This window comes from Mercurialis annua, linkage group LG5, assembly GCF_937616625.2.
Source record: "Mercurialis annua linkage group LG5, ddMerAnnu1.2, whole genome shotgun sequence".
NCBI lineage: Eukaryota > Viridiplantae > Streptophyta > Magnoliopsida > Malpighiales > Euphorbiaceae > Mercurialis > Mercurialis annua.
Window position 1 is genome coordinate 8670426 of NC_065574.1, and position 15187 is coordinate 8685612.

The 15187-nt window shown below is 32.9% G+C and overlaps 4 protein-coding genes across 4 annotated transcripts; 1 reads left to right on the forward strand and 3 right to left on the reverse strand.

Annotated features, from left to right (window-relative positions):
• The first annotated feature begins 261 nt into the window (after positions 1-261).
• Positions 262-1428, forward strand: LOC130015521 (uncharacterized). Its single transcript, XM_056105844.1, has 3 exons — positions 262-296; positions 817-1195; positions 1288-1428. Exons 1-3 carry the CDS (start codon positions 262-264, stop codon positions 1426-1428), a joined length of 555 nt encoding a protein of 184 aa, XP_055961819.1.
• A 185-nt stretch (positions 1429-1613) lies between these two features.
• LOC126681400 (F-box protein At5g49610-like) lies at positions 1614-2900 on the reverse strand. The gene has a single exon (XM_050376939.1). The coding sequence runs from the start codon at positions 2898-2900 to the stop codon at positions 1614-1616; it is 1287 nt and encodes a 428-aa protein (XP_050232896.1).
• A 1235-nt stretch (positions 2901-4135) lies between these two features.
• On the reverse strand, positions 4136-9329 carry LOC126682731 (uncharacterized). The gene is made up of 9 exons (XM_050378481.2): positions 8935-9329; positions 7873-8064; positions 7254-7330; positions 6475-6534; positions 6086-6346; positions 5957-6019; positions 4888-4956; positions 4643-4688; positions 4136-4542 (listed from the first exon to the last, which is right to left on the reverse strand). Exons 1-9 carry the CDS (start codon positions 8942-8944, stop codon positions 4472-4474), a joined length of 849 nt encoding a protein of 282 aa, XP_050234438.1. The 5' UTR covers positions 8945-9329; the 3' UTR covers positions 4136-4471.
• A 2477-nt stretch (positions 9330-11806) lies between these two features.
• On the reverse strand, positions 11807-13236 carry LOC126682748 (probable aquaporin TIP1-2). The gene is made up of 2 exons (XM_050378500.2): positions 13082-13236; positions 11807-12759 (listed from the first exon to the last, which is right to left on the reverse strand). The coding sequence occupies exons 1-2, from the start codon at positions 13193-13195 to the stop codon at positions 11944-11946; spliced, it is 930 nt and encodes a 309-aa protein (XP_050234457.1). The 5' UTR covers positions 13196-13236; the 3' UTR covers positions 11807-11943.
• Positions 13237-15187: the final 1951 nt, after the last annotated feature.

Here is a 15187-nt window from a genome sequence, read left to right on the forward strand (position 1 = left end):
AGACTCGGTCTAGTACGTCATCTGTGAACTGAGTTAATCGTATAGTAACACATCATTAAAATGATGGTGATGTTCTAATAAGTAATAACACCATCAAAACTAGTACACATTTATTATAATATTTAATGACGTACGTGTTATAATATGATTGGCTCAGTCCACAAATGATGTGGTGGATCAAGTCTGTTTAAAAATTCTCCACCTTTCATGGTTAATTAGCGGCGGATAGTTTGTTCTTTGCAATTGATGAAAAATACCTACATGAACCTAGTTCGCGAGGATGAATTATATGACAGGTTCATTGATTACTTTATATATAACATTGTTGAATGTCATTAACTAATTAATAATTATTATTTATTATAATTGATAAAATAAAATTAAAAATCAATTATGTAAAATAATTATTCATGATTCAAAAAATTATAAAAATAAATCTCAAAAATTGATATAGAGTGGCTTGAATATTAATTGTCTCAATTTTAAAATTGACGGACTAAATTGTCCAAATTATATTTTAAAAATATATTTGAAAAAATGGTAAAGTTGTGAATGTAAAAAATCTTTGACTTTATTTTGTCAAATAATCAAAATTAAAATTTATAATATATGGTTTTAATTGATAGTTAAATTACCGAAAAATAAACTTCAAAGAAAGTAAGATGAAGAATGTGAGGTTTAAAGGGCACAACCAACTTAGTTTCTTACTCATTATTAAACCAGCGACAATTTAATCAATGCTAAACCAGTTTGATTACTTTAGGCAAGCTTCCTTCAATTGTAGGCAGAAAATACATATCTGTGTATGTGTTTTAGTACATCAAGAAAATTAAAGAACAGCAACGTTGTCTTTGCCTTCAACATCAAGATACTGAATCGCAGCGTTCGTAGTTATCCTGAAAAAGAAGCAATGGATTTGATTATGAGGCAGTCGCGTTTGGAATATGAATCACGAAACTGTGGAATGGTGGCTATTGTTTCCAAGTCGAGGAGATTGAAGTGTGTTAAGCTTCGGGGTGGTGTTGATGCTGATGCAGAAGATGGTAGACAAGGGAAGAAAAGACGCGTTGGCGAAAAAGAAAGCTGTTCGGTCTGCTTGGAGGAACTGGAGGATTTCGCCGCCGGAATGCCTTGTGGTCACCTCTTCCGTGGGATTTGCATCTATAAATGGTTGGAGAATAGCCATTACTGTCCTGTCTGCCGCTATGAGATGCATGCTCATAACTAGAACTGATTTATTGTTCTTAATTGTTAGGTCCTGAAATTAGTTAAAGGTCCTGAAATTAGTTAATTGTATTAGAATTCTTTGATGATCGACGTGGTACCTCTTTTGCAGTCAGTTTTCAGATTGTTATTGCAAATATGGAATGTTTCTGTATGATTGTTATGAATATAATAGTTTGGTTTGAGATGTTGGAGACTGATTAAGGTCCATCTCTCTGTTTCAATTACTACACTAGAACGTTTGAACTAGTTATAGCCAAAGCAAGCATTTTGTAATTTTTTTTTCAGCACTATAATATCATAGCTATGAACTATGAGAATTTGATTAAACATACAGTAAGTATTTATTTAAGAAAATTTAAAAACTTGTGTATTGTCATTATCAATAATCAAATGGATGTGATTGGTACTATATTAAACACTTTCATATCTTGGTGATGAATCTTTGGAAGGGATGTAGGCCAGCTCGGCGGCACAAACGGAATGGCCATGATATACTGGTATACAGAAAAAGATGCTGTCGGATCTGGCCAATGAAAAGGAAAATACACCGATTCCACTCTTCCGGTCTTTATGTTGAGCGAGATAATGCCCCGATCACGAGTTGTATAATTATTCCTGGTATGAAAATACAGAACATTTGGGTCAATAGGGTCTATAGCCAGCAAGTTACTGTTCAAATCTGATGGACGAATGCAATTGTCACCAACGATCAGCTTTAGGTCTGTGAGTCTAAATGTATGTTCCAAGCACCATTCTGCTTCTGCTTCAATCAGTCTCCAAATTCTCCAATTAACTGATAAGTTATCGTCTAGCTGCATATGCACATGATATAGGTCTTCCCCTGAACGGCTCACTCCGGTGGCGTACATACCTGGATGATTAGGCATGGTTTCAAGCACTTGTATCAAACGGCATTTCTCCAGATTCGGATCAAATGCCATAATTGTAGAGGTAGTATAGTCTCTTTCGCCGCTTTCCCAGTGTAAAATCCCTTTGTATTCAATTGCATTAGTGGGTTTGCAGAACAAAATAGAGCGCGGAATGGTTATCATTGCCGACACCCTCCATAGGTTAGTCCGAGAATCAAATGTCTCGGCGTTGAAGAAGCTTGTGCGTATTTCGGTCATCATGAAGGTAACTGCATTAGTGTACGTACAAGGACTGACCAGCCTCACCACCTTGAAGTAATGACCGTAACAAACAAGTCCTACTAATGCAAAATTCGTGCACGTTGGTGGAGGAGGAAGAGTGAGCCATTGCTTCGTAATAGGATTGCAAACATAGTATATACACTCGCAGTCGTAACTTGTTGTGCACAATGCTAAGCCGTTGCTGGTGCACAGAAGCCGAATGGCTGGTTCGGGGAGCGGAAGAAAGCCGAAGGAAAGGGCCGGAGAGTCTTGGGACCACGATTTGTGGCGATCATCATAGGTAGAGTGTCTGGGAGGAGAAGTTTTGAAATTTCTCGGGGTATACAAACGAAAATATAAGGTAGGGTTTGGTGGAGGCGTGAGTTTCGTTCGAAGCAGATATTCGACAGCAAAACAAGGCTGAGAGATGAGTGATGACCAAAACTTGCAAACACATTTGCACCTGTGGATCAGATTCAGAGGAAGTCTGTATAGGATTTGTAGCAGTATGTCACTCGGAAGCTCATTCATTGAATAAGCCATATATGCCCGCAGTTTTTAAATTAGTATACGTAAGTTATATAGCCACCAAGACTGCAGATTCCTACACCAACTAGTATTCTGTCAGGTACTAATTAAGGTTAGGGTAGATTGAATATAAGAGGAGTACTAGAATATTCAAGATGGTTCTAGAAGGAACTACATAGAATATAGTAATAATTAGCTTATATATGTCTAGTATTGTGTAGAGAAAAAATTAATCAATTAATATCAAGTATATTTTCTCTTCTTTGTCTATAACTTCCAATTTTTAATTTTCCTTCTAGTTATTTTATGATAATTTTTTTAAAGGTTTTTTTTTACATTTTAAATTATAATTAAGTTAAATATACAGGTTTGAGGTGTTTGATATTTATCTTACATTTAAAAAATAATTCAATAAATATACATATAACTAGTGTTATATAATAATGATAAACAAATCTGAAAGCCGACTTTCAATAAATATAGTATATTTTGTCCTTCCGTTCTAATAAAATTGTCAACTTCTAAAAGTAGTAATTTTTAAACTTAATCTTCTTATATTATTCTATTTAAAATCCATTAATAAGTTAGTATTTTTTGATATTTACAAATAAATAAAATTTGGTGGCTCAATTAAATAAGGATATAATAAGGAAAAAAGAGAAAAATTAAAAAATCAAAACATTATTATGTTTTCTTAAACTACGTAAAAATGACAAAATGAACGACTCAATTTAAATGAATTATCAAATTTTACCATATAGTTTAACTTATCCGTTATATGAAAGGTTAAGGTTTTTTAATAGTTCTTAAACTTTTTTAAATCTCTAACAATATTTTTTATATATATCCACTTCAATCCCATTTTTTCACACATCAATTCTTACATTTTTTTTATTTAAGCTCTCTTATTATTTTTGTTAATTCCATCAATCTCTAAACTAAATCACAATTAATCCTCCTTAATCAGCTCTAACATGTTCATTTTGTAAACTAAAAATTGTGTTTTTAGATACAAATCATACCTATATCAATCATTTTATAAACCAACATCAACAATTTTGTAAATCGGCTATATATAACCACCAACTGTCAATTATCCGCGCATTTATCAGCTCCGCTGAATAATTGAACCAAACGAGTCTAGCTCGTTTTACCTGATTTAGAGGTAATAGACGCACTATAATCACCATCACATCAAGCTTTCATTGCCAAATATAATAACTAATGATAAGAACACACAAATAAAAAAATTAAAGAAGAAATCCTGAGTTTTTACTGTCTTATATACTGAAATCTTGGATCCAACAATTGTCAGATTTTCTGCTCTAAAATGTAAAACAAGGAATTAGCTAATTTTGTAGTAAGGATTCTCCTTTTGCAATTTCTTCCTAAAAAGTTCTACTTTTCGAGTACTTTCCTTAAGCAATGTCAAAACTTTGAGAAAGTGTAAATGGCGAGTACTAAATATAATTATGGATCACCACTAAACTGCAATGATAAGTTGACTACACAAATAATCTGCATTCTATCGCAAATGGCTCACCGCGATAATGTTCTGAATGCTTTGAAAAGATAAATTAGAAGACCTACTGAAGCTTCTTTATGCCAGGAAACGATGGGAGAATTGCAATAAGAGGATCAGCATACCCGACAGGCTCTGTCAAGTTAAACAGGCATGAGAATTCGAGACAAAAAATACGAGTAAACTAATAAGAAGAATCCGCAACATGAAAGGACGGAAAGAGGAGTGAACTTACCCCCATCCTCCCTTAATATTTTGATTACTTCACCGGATATGTCAGACTGCAAAAGATGAAAATGAAATAAGGACTTTCATTGCTAGTACTAATTGGCATTTTCCATAATTTACTAGCTTGGGTAGTGATAAATGTTGTGAATCATTCAATGGAGACTTTCATTTCAACCACGAGAACTGATGGGAACATGCTTCATATTCAATAGAAAACGAATATCATATTCAATAAAAATCACGGGACCTAACCTCAAGTGGGAGTTCACAACCCAGCTGTTCAATGTAGCAAATTACTTGACCCTCTTTCACTATTTGCTTCTGTTGATCAAAAATAGAATTATAGTGAAGTAGTATGACAAAAGATGAACATGTAGTAACTGGTTAATTAGTTGATAAGCATACCCAAGATGACCTTGCATGAACAAGGCAAAACAATCTACCCAAAAATGATTCTCTAATAGAAATCTCAACCTTAGATAGCATGCTTGTTACTATAGTCTCATTTTTTAATGGTTAGTTACTATTACCCCCCATGAGTTTAAGTATGAATTACTGTTTCCCCATTCACTTTTTAAATTACTATTTCCCCCCTAATATTTTATTTTTTTTTGACTAAAACACTTTGTTGTAAGGTTGTTTCAGTTATATAAAGCATAAAAATAAAGGGGGAAATAGCGTTCTTTAAAAATTGAGGGGGAACCAGTAATTCGAACCTAAATTCAGGGAGATTATAGTAATTATTCTTTTTCATCGCAGTGATGTTGCACGTGGCAACTACCTTGCTCTCGCATCTAGCTTGCAACGGGAGAAATTCGATTATCCCGGAAAAACAATCAATGAAAGATGTAGAAAACATCAAGAACAATTAGAAGATTGCTGCACGGGAACACTACTACATGAGTGGAATTTGTGCTCTAATAAATGACTAGGCGCAGAAATATCAAAAGAAATATAAAAAAAGATTTCGAATATGTCGACCAAACTTGAAAAACACATAGTTGAAATGCAGTAGTCTTCTTCTCTTGAAGCATACAAGAAATCATCATTGATCGCAAAGTAACATGCAAAAACATTGTTTAACAAATAACTAAAGTAAAGTTTTCAAAAGAACTCGAAATAGAAAAAAAGAATCGAACATTAAATAAGAAGATCATCTAAAATCCATGATAAACAAAATTTATGCTTTAGCATTTTTCTGTGCATAATTCTATTCCATATTCCAACTACCAAGAGTGTGCAAAGTGTAAATACAGTCAATAATTGCAAGCTCTAGGTCTACACAATTCAGTTACTTTGACATGATCTCATCAATTATTACCTCTTTGCACGATGGTGGAGCACGCTTTCCCTTTATAGTTCGAGATCTCCGGAAGAAACCCACCTGCACATTGATGATTCAGTGCCTCAAGCTCAAATAAAGAAGAGAATTCATTTGTAAGTGTCTCACCCTTGGAGACAGCAGTATCTTCAAGCCTTCATCTGCAGCTCTATCAATAATAGATTGGACTCCTGAAACTGGTTCTGGTTTGGATATAGCCAAAGATGTTGAAGGAACTGATGACCCATATAAATCCGAACTGACTAGTGCAGGAGCAGGAGCAGGGGCAGGGGGAGGAGCAAGGGCAGAGGTTGAAGCAGAAGCAGACAGAGATTGAATTTTTTTTTTCTCAGTTATATCCCTCGTCAGATATAGCCGAAATCCATCAAGCTAATAACAGGCAGTAGGAAAGGATCAACAGAATGACGAAATCAGAAACATCAGAAAATTACATAAAATAAGGTATTCAGATATAATCAAGTTATGAAGAGTAGTAAAAGCAGTTTATGATTGCTTACTTTCAATTCAAATTCTGCAATAGTTGCTGTATCACATATTTCTGTGACAAGAGATTCAACCTGCGGAAGACATTCATTCAGGCAAAAAAAATATATTTTAAACATCATACGGAATGCACCATAACAAAGACATTTAAATTTAGAAGTGAAATGGTTGGTTATGAAAACAATAGTACAGATACTACAGAAGCTAAAACTAGTCATTGGTTCTAGGAAAACATTATATTCATTTTAGCAAAGGATATGAGGAATGTTTTAAGGGTAGTTGAGAAATTAAGACGACTATGCGACAGGATTTCACAATTTTTTTGATTATCTGCTATGGAACTTGAATAAGTGCTTGCACAGAAAGATTTTCTCAAATCTAAAAAAAAAAATAAAGGAATTATTAACTATGGCTTTTGCCTGGTTGAGAATGACACTTTCACAAACAGCTCAAATTAATGGCATACAGATGGCAAAAGTAATCTCCAAAATAAGTTTGTTTGGATTGTTTGATTAGTTCTTGCTTCAACTTGCAAGCTGCTTCATTTATTTTCAATGTTTACTTTTGGATATGAGCTTCAGAATAGTTGATATATGCTTATTTAACTTGAAAAGTAGCAGAAGATAGCAAAATAATGCTAACGAAATGAAAAGTCAAAATGAAAGCTTGGATAACCAGTAATGGCATATAAAAACAAACTTTAGAGCTGTAACAGCACAAAAAATAATAACAAAAGTAAAAACCAAAGGCAATCAAGAGTCATTTGTAACAGAACTAATAGTTGGGTGCTCACCTCACTTGAATTTGGAATAAGTGGTCTTGTCAAGCCAGATGATTTTGTCTCTTTTTCGTCCACGCTGTTGGTAGCAGCTAGAAAATAAAGCATTTAAAATAAGCTATGCGGCAATTGAAATACATAACATTCTTAATCATCAATTCCTTTTGGACAGATTATTCAAATACTGTCAAAAGTTATATGCATGGGGTATATGGAGCATCCAACAACATTATAAATTTAAATTAAACATTCGCTACTATGTATAAAAGCTACATGCTCAAAAGGATGTTCCGGCTGTTCCTGAATTATATTTAGAACAGGAAATAGGCTCACCGATCAAATTGGGTCTTATATCTTAAAATCAACAAAAAATTGGTGAAGCTCACATTAGCCAATTATAACGTACACAAAAAGGATATAAGACCAATCTAAGTTGTTAGCCCTGAAGAAAGCAACAGGTATGTTTCTCAATAGCTAGCCAGAATATTATAACTAAATACAGTGAACTTTCATCTTATCTTATCTGGAAAAAACAGTAGTGGTTCTGAGCATCAACTTTACCAAACATAGGCCTGGGAATAGTGTTGACCTAAGCAAGAGCGTAGAGTTAATTTCTTCCAAGAAAAGCACTCACATTCTGTTTCCGGCGTCGGACCACAATGTAAGATGGATGCTTTCTTTGGTTGATATGATACCGCAACCCCTCGAAAGTGCGGTTGTCTTCTACCGAACCACGCCTTTGTACCATTACATTGATGCAAATTATCAACTTTTGCTCTGCCAACGTCCACCTTTAATATTCCAACATTCGGAGTTCCTATGCTACCTGTATGAACCAAATAAGGGGAAGATTAAGGCATGTGAAAATCATTTTGGACATCAGTATAACAATAAAATCTCATTGGAACCCCTAAATTAGTCACACAATTGCATGAAAGTTATGACAAAATAACCAAACATCTTGTAGATAAGAATTCCCCTGCTCTATGATTACATTCAGTTGACTCGTCCATCCTGTAATCATGCAACAGTCTAACTACTATTCTTCATAACTTAAAAAGACGACCTTCCGCATTTTTGAGGTCTAAACTGCAATTGGTGAAACAATTATTTCTCATTTTCAACTCCATTGTCTTTTGTCCTATATTCTACGATTCGTCATTTCTTCTACAGGTCTAAACCGCAATTGGCAAAACAAATTTTATACATTTCAACTCCCTTGTCTTTTAGCCTATATTCTATCATTCTAAACTGCAATTGGTGAAATAATTTATATACATTTTCAACTCCATTGTCTTTTATCCTATACTCTACCATTCGTCGTATCTCCTCGAGGTCTAAACTACAATTGGCCAAACAATTTCAATACATTTCCAACTCCCTTGTCTCTTGGCCTATACTCGACCACTCCTCATTTTTTCTATCTCATTCTAATCATAACGATTATGCATCAAACCCCAACATTCAACTTTGAAGCCAAATACTTCTACAAACAAAGAACTAATAACAAAAACAAAATTCTTTCAATTTTTTTTATGCAAAAACAAAAAACACAATCTTCATCCAATTCCAACCAACAATCAAAAACCACAACAAAAAAATCTCCAATATTTTCTGAACCCAACAGACATAAACCAAAACAATTACCAAATTCATCAATTAATACAACACCAATAGGAAAAAGAAGAGAACTTACAAGAAGCCATTGAAGTAAACAAAAACACCCACTTGAAAGAAAATCCAGTCTTGATTATATCCAACAGGTTCACAAAGATTTTTATTGGGTATCTGAAAACAAATAAAAATCTGTGTTTTTGTTTTTGTTTTTGTTTTTAGCACAAATAAACTGAGAGACTGAAATACGACAGAACAGAGGGAGCCAAGCCAGCCAACACAGCACGACAGCGACAGACACTGCCACAGCCAATTCTGGGAAGCTATAAATAGTGTAAGCTGATTTGTGTTGGATTGGTTTGGCCCACCATTTTTTTTTCTCCGGCTGCGAACTGAGTTACCTTGATTTTTGGTAACTCAGTATTCAGCAACGTGTGCGTGCGATAGTTTCTTTTTTTTAGCTCAACTAAAATGGAGAAAATATAATTGTAGTTCAACTACGATTGAATTATGGAAAGGTACGAGATTTAATTATAATAGTAATATTTTTGAGAGACTTGTAAACTTTTAATTTGTTCTCGAGGAAAAAATAAAATTCCCCCTTCTTGAGATATATTTAAAATTTGTAAAATTGTATATATATTTTTTAATTTTACTGTTTAATTTTTCTAATTTATGTCGATTTTTATTTTTACAAATATTGACTGAGTAGTGGTTCGACACAGGCAAACGGTGGTCCGTACCACCAGATGACGGTCTGATCATTAAAATTTGACTCCAATTTTGTTAGAATTTTAAGTGAATTTTAGGAGCATTTTAGGTTGAGATTGTTATTTGACCAGTTAACCAAATATTATCGCATTCAATTTAAAAATCGATTCCCCTCGGATTATTATCAAATTCACTAAAACTCTGGTGGGTGTTTTCCAATTCTAGCAAGAATCTATAATAGTGTGTGTTAAATTGCAGGTGTGGCATGAAGTGAATTGCAAATTTCTTGAATTCAAACGTGTGGATTGCTAACTTGTCATTCAGACGAGATCATCACTGGACGCTTCAATCTCTTATCACTTTTATCTGTCGGAAAAAACATGTCTATGTAGCTTAAATAATAGATTAGTTGATTAAATTTGTAGCATATTCATTCTCCCAAGGGATCGATATTCCACTTTTGTTATATTGCTTATTTATGATATTGTTATTTTCAATATTGTACGCATATTTATCATAAAAATTAGGCCTAATTATTTAAAAAAAATCTCATCTTATAATGTTTTTTCGTTTATTCCCTGATCTAGGAAAAAGTTTATTTATACCCTTTTTTTGATTTTTCGTTTTCGTCTCTACCCCAAAAAAGATACAATTGACAATTAAAATAATTTAAGGATTAAAATGCTAATAACAACTAAATAAAAGGGTTACACCATATATTTTCTTATTTGAAAAAATACAAATAAGTCCTCTAACTTTAAAAATATTCAATTATATCCTATAATTCATTATTTTTAAATATTTTATTAAAAAATTAAATTATTAAATTTTTTTTTGACCTACCACCGTAGTACTACGATTTTTCACATCCGCTAATTTTTAATTTTTTTTTTAATTTTAATGCTCTTCCTTCCATATCATTCTTCCATGGGAGGAAGGAGCGGATCCGCCTCTTTCTCCATGGGAGTGGAGGAAGGAGCGATCTTTCCTTCCTCCATGGGAGGAAGGAGCTGCTCTTTCCTCCCATGGAGGAAGGAGTGGATCTGCTCCTTCCTCCATGGGAGGAAGAAGCACGCTGCAACTTTTTCGGAGAGGGGTCCGGAATTATTTTTTGAAAAATATAAATTATTTTTATTTTATATAAATTTTAATTTTTTTGCGATTTTAATTTAAAATAATTATATATTAATTAATATAAATTAAATATTTATTATCAATTAAATTTTTACAGAAGAAGGTATTTTTGTTCAATTATTAACATTAATATGTAATTAGAATAGTAGATAAATATGAAGGATTATTTTAGTCTTTTTTACACATGAAAAGAGATCAATTTAGTACTTGATGAAAACAAAAAATTAAAAAAAGAGTACAAATGAATTTTTTTCTAAGTCAGGGTATAAACGAAAAAATATTATAAGGTGGGGTTTTTTTAAAGTAATTAGGACTAAAAATTACATGATATATTGAATTGTTTTTTTATTTCTATTAATTAGATCCTTCACACTTTTATTCGCCTTTTGAATTTGACTGTGAGGACTCGTAAAATTGAAGACATGACTTTAATACATATCAGCCCAAATAATTACAAAAGGCCAAACTTTTTTTATGAAAATTTCACAAAAATCCAATCCTTTCAATTTTATCCAATTTGTCCTGAAACGTACGATTACGTTTCAATAATGTCCAACATTAAAATGGCATGCGGTTTTGTTTATGTGGCGCTGATGTGGCGTGCCACACATGTGCCACCAGGGCAAGCACTAGGTTAAAAGCCTAAATAAATTTCTAGATTTTTTTTCAAAAATATTTACACCTTCAAACTTTAAATCGTTTCAACTTAAATTTTAAACTTTAAGCATTTATTTGCATTTTTTATCTAGTATTTGACATGGTGTCATGTGTGTCATGCCACGTCAGCGCCACGCAGGTGCCACATGAGCAAAATCACATGCCATTTTAGAGTTGGAAATAATTGAAAAGAAATACTACATTTCAGGATAAATTTGAAAGTTTGAATTTTTGTGAAATTTTTTTCTAGAATTTAACGTATTTTAGTCATCAAAACAATTATGAATAATTTTTGATCTGATCATGAGGTGTCCTGAACGGGTTCCAACTATGAAACGACTCCTTTAAGCCTTCCACATTCAGACTAATCCCCACTCGAACCGGGTAGATCCCTTGCGGGAGGCAAAACTCATTAGACGAGACTAACTAAATATCCCCAAAGAAAAACAACGGAAAATTAATTTTTTTATAATTATATTTAATTGCTTTTAATTAAGCTTATAATAAAATTACAAAAATGATATTTCTGAGCCAGGGCATCAATTTGCTGAAAACCCTAAAGAATTACACTTGCTATACAATCACATAATTAAACACACATAAAAGGAAGTTTAGACACAGAATTACATTTCTTTTCGGCACAAGAGGCACTCCTAATCATCTTAATAAGATCTTCTTCCACCTCTGCTCTCACAAATCCCCGCTTTGGTAGCATCAAACTATAACCATAGTAAATCATGCAAGCACAAAATGGCCCCACCCAAAAAACCCAATGTCCTTGCCATAAATCACCACCCATGACCAGCAGCGGACCTAAACATCTCGCCGGGTTCAGCCCAACACCGCCGTATCCAGGCCTTCCGGTCACCGTAATCGATACAAACACCGACACTGCATAAATCCCTGATATCATCACACAAACCATAGTCAACCCTAAATCTATGCATTTTTGCTTGTCTACAATGATAGTCATAGCAACATATAGCACCATAAACGTGCATAAAATCTCTATTATCAGCGCCGTTCCAACGCTTACGCCCGCTCCGTTTCCATTGATCATGCAGCCAGCTAAAGCATATTTTTGTGCTAAATTATGGTCCATTACAACTTTTAATAGAAGATAAGCTATCAATGCACCGCAAAGTTGTCCCAAACAATAGAAGAAAGCTCGAACGAAGGTTATTACGCCTCTTATCGCTGCGATGAGCGAAAACGCCGGGCTGAAGAGGCCGCCGGATAAAGGAACTGTCACCATTAGCCAAAGAAAAGCTATAATGAAGATGGCAATAGGGATTATGAATTTAGGCTCCGACTGATTTGATTCCAAGCATGCGATTATGGCCGTTGAGAGAGTAAATAAAAATGTACCGCTTGCTACTAGCTCAGTTACGGCTGCTCTCCACATCTATAAAATTCAAGAAAGTTAAAATTATTAATAGAAGTCAAGTAAAATTTGAGTATCAAATTTCTTAGCTCTTATTAGCTCTATATAAACTGATTAAATGCCTGAAAATTAACATGCAATGGTGATAGAAATTCTATTATAATAAATTTTTTTAGTTAATAATTAGGAAATTGAAGCTAAATTTGTGGATTACATAAGAAATGCAAGTATGAGAAAGAACCTCACAAACTGAAAATTAAAATTCTTAGATCAAAACCTAACTAGAACTAGTTTTAAATTAAAAAAAAGTTGAATTATATATATTTAAGTAGTTACTAGTTACCTCTAATGTGTAGAGTTCATCGACGCCCAGCCTAGTGAGAAACGTTGGTTCTGAAGATTGCCCGTCTTTAGGAGTAGATGCCTCACGAAAAATTGGGGATTCTCCAAATTCCATGACTTCAATTCTTCGTTTTTTTTATAGGAAATGACTTGAACTTTAAATGTTCAGTTTTTTTTGAATAGGAAATGAATTCAAATGATCAAGTGAGTGCAAAAGAAGAAAATCTTTTCTATTTAAAGGAGTACCTAGGGAAGTAATTGCAAGGAAATTAATAGATAAATTAAACAAATGAATAAATAATAGCATTAAACTGTTAGGTAGCTTGGCTGGCTGGCCTGCATGCATATGCATGGTTTCCTCTTAAATAATTATGGAATTTAACATGTTTAAGAATTAAAAAGATTAAAATAATATGCTGAAGTATTAGAAGTAGAAGTCAAGAGTAGTAGACATATTTCTATTATTTTCTAGTTCGATTACTGTTGCACATATACATCATAAAAAGTACTAGAATATACATAAATGGGCCATAACCACATTGTCGTTTCTTAAGATAAATTAATGAGTCAATATGTTTTGAAAAACATTTACATGCAAGACGCATAAACTTAAACAAGCATGTGAAAAACAAAACAGAAACTATTTTTTTTTTGAATTGTTTAAATTAATATATATACTATATGTATAGGACAAGAGAGTGTTCAAAATTAGATAGCAACAAATATTGTCATATTTCTCCTCCTTCAATTTCTGTTATTTTAACCTTTAGGTCGTATTAGGCGTGCAAAATGAGGAAAACTACAAAAGTAGCAAGGTCCAATCGGGGTAACTGATAAATAAACCGTTGGAAAATGTTAAAATGAGCATATGATTATTTAATTGTTTAGTGAAATATACTGTACAAAAGTGTCGGACCTTGATATATAATTTTATATACTCTATTATCAATAGATCAAAACTGTATATTTATATACATCTTTAGAGGAAAAGAACATATTTCTATATTTTCAAAATAGTTAAAGAGCAAATGAGAGTTAATATTCAGAAGATCACATATAGAACATTGGTGAAAAGTGTCAAAAATCGTACTAGCTTCATATTGGTTTCACCAAAGTTTCATTAAGTTTTCGCTGAATTTTCAGAGTATTTAAGCCTTTACCGGATCTATAGCCTTATCTACCAATAGAACCAGTTGATAGATCCGGTTGACTCCAAAAAGGATATCGAGAGTGAACCAAACCTACAATTTTTCCCCTAGTGGTCCGCTTGATAGGTCCGGTCGTTAATGGGATTTTTCGGAGTAGAAATTTCTTAGTATTTTGGTATATATTAGGGGCAATGAGATTCCATTCTTATTGGACAGAAGCATAGACAAACATGTAATTTCTTCCAAACTAGACTTTTGATATATAAGCAGTAATAGGTCTACGTTTTATGTAGGCCTAATAGTAAAAAAAATCCAAACCTTTACGATTTGTTGTAATTATATCCAAACCTTTTAATTTTTGCAATAATATCCAAATTGCATTTTTATTGTTGCAATAATATCCAAATTGCATTTTTTGTAGCAATAATAGTCAAATTGATGGCTAAACTTGTTGTTTTCAATTAAGATATTAGGCTATTATTATGTTTTGATGTATAATAATATAGTAAAAGTCCCAAAAAATGACAAAAAAACTCAAAAAAATTCATATAAAAAGTGTAATTTGGATATTATTGCAACAAAATAATGCAATTTGGATATTATTGCAACAAAATAATGCAATTTGGATATTATTGTAAAAAATAAAAGGTTTGGATATAATTGCAACAAGTCGTAAAGGTTTAGGTTTTTTTTGCCATTAAGCCTTTTATGTAATCATTAATTTCACATAAGTGAAGCTCTTTTCGGCTGCTCAGAATCAATATAACGATTTGCCGAACCTCGTTAAATTATTGTGTTCTTGTGTGTGATAGATTTTTTATCATCTTAATTTCATTTATTATACTTATTCAAATTATATTCTACAAAATCCCTTATTCTTCGTGCCATTGTTATCGTTTTCGGTCATTCCACTACCCGCGTAGATGTCACATCAGCTGATATTAAAGCTTCATTGTGAG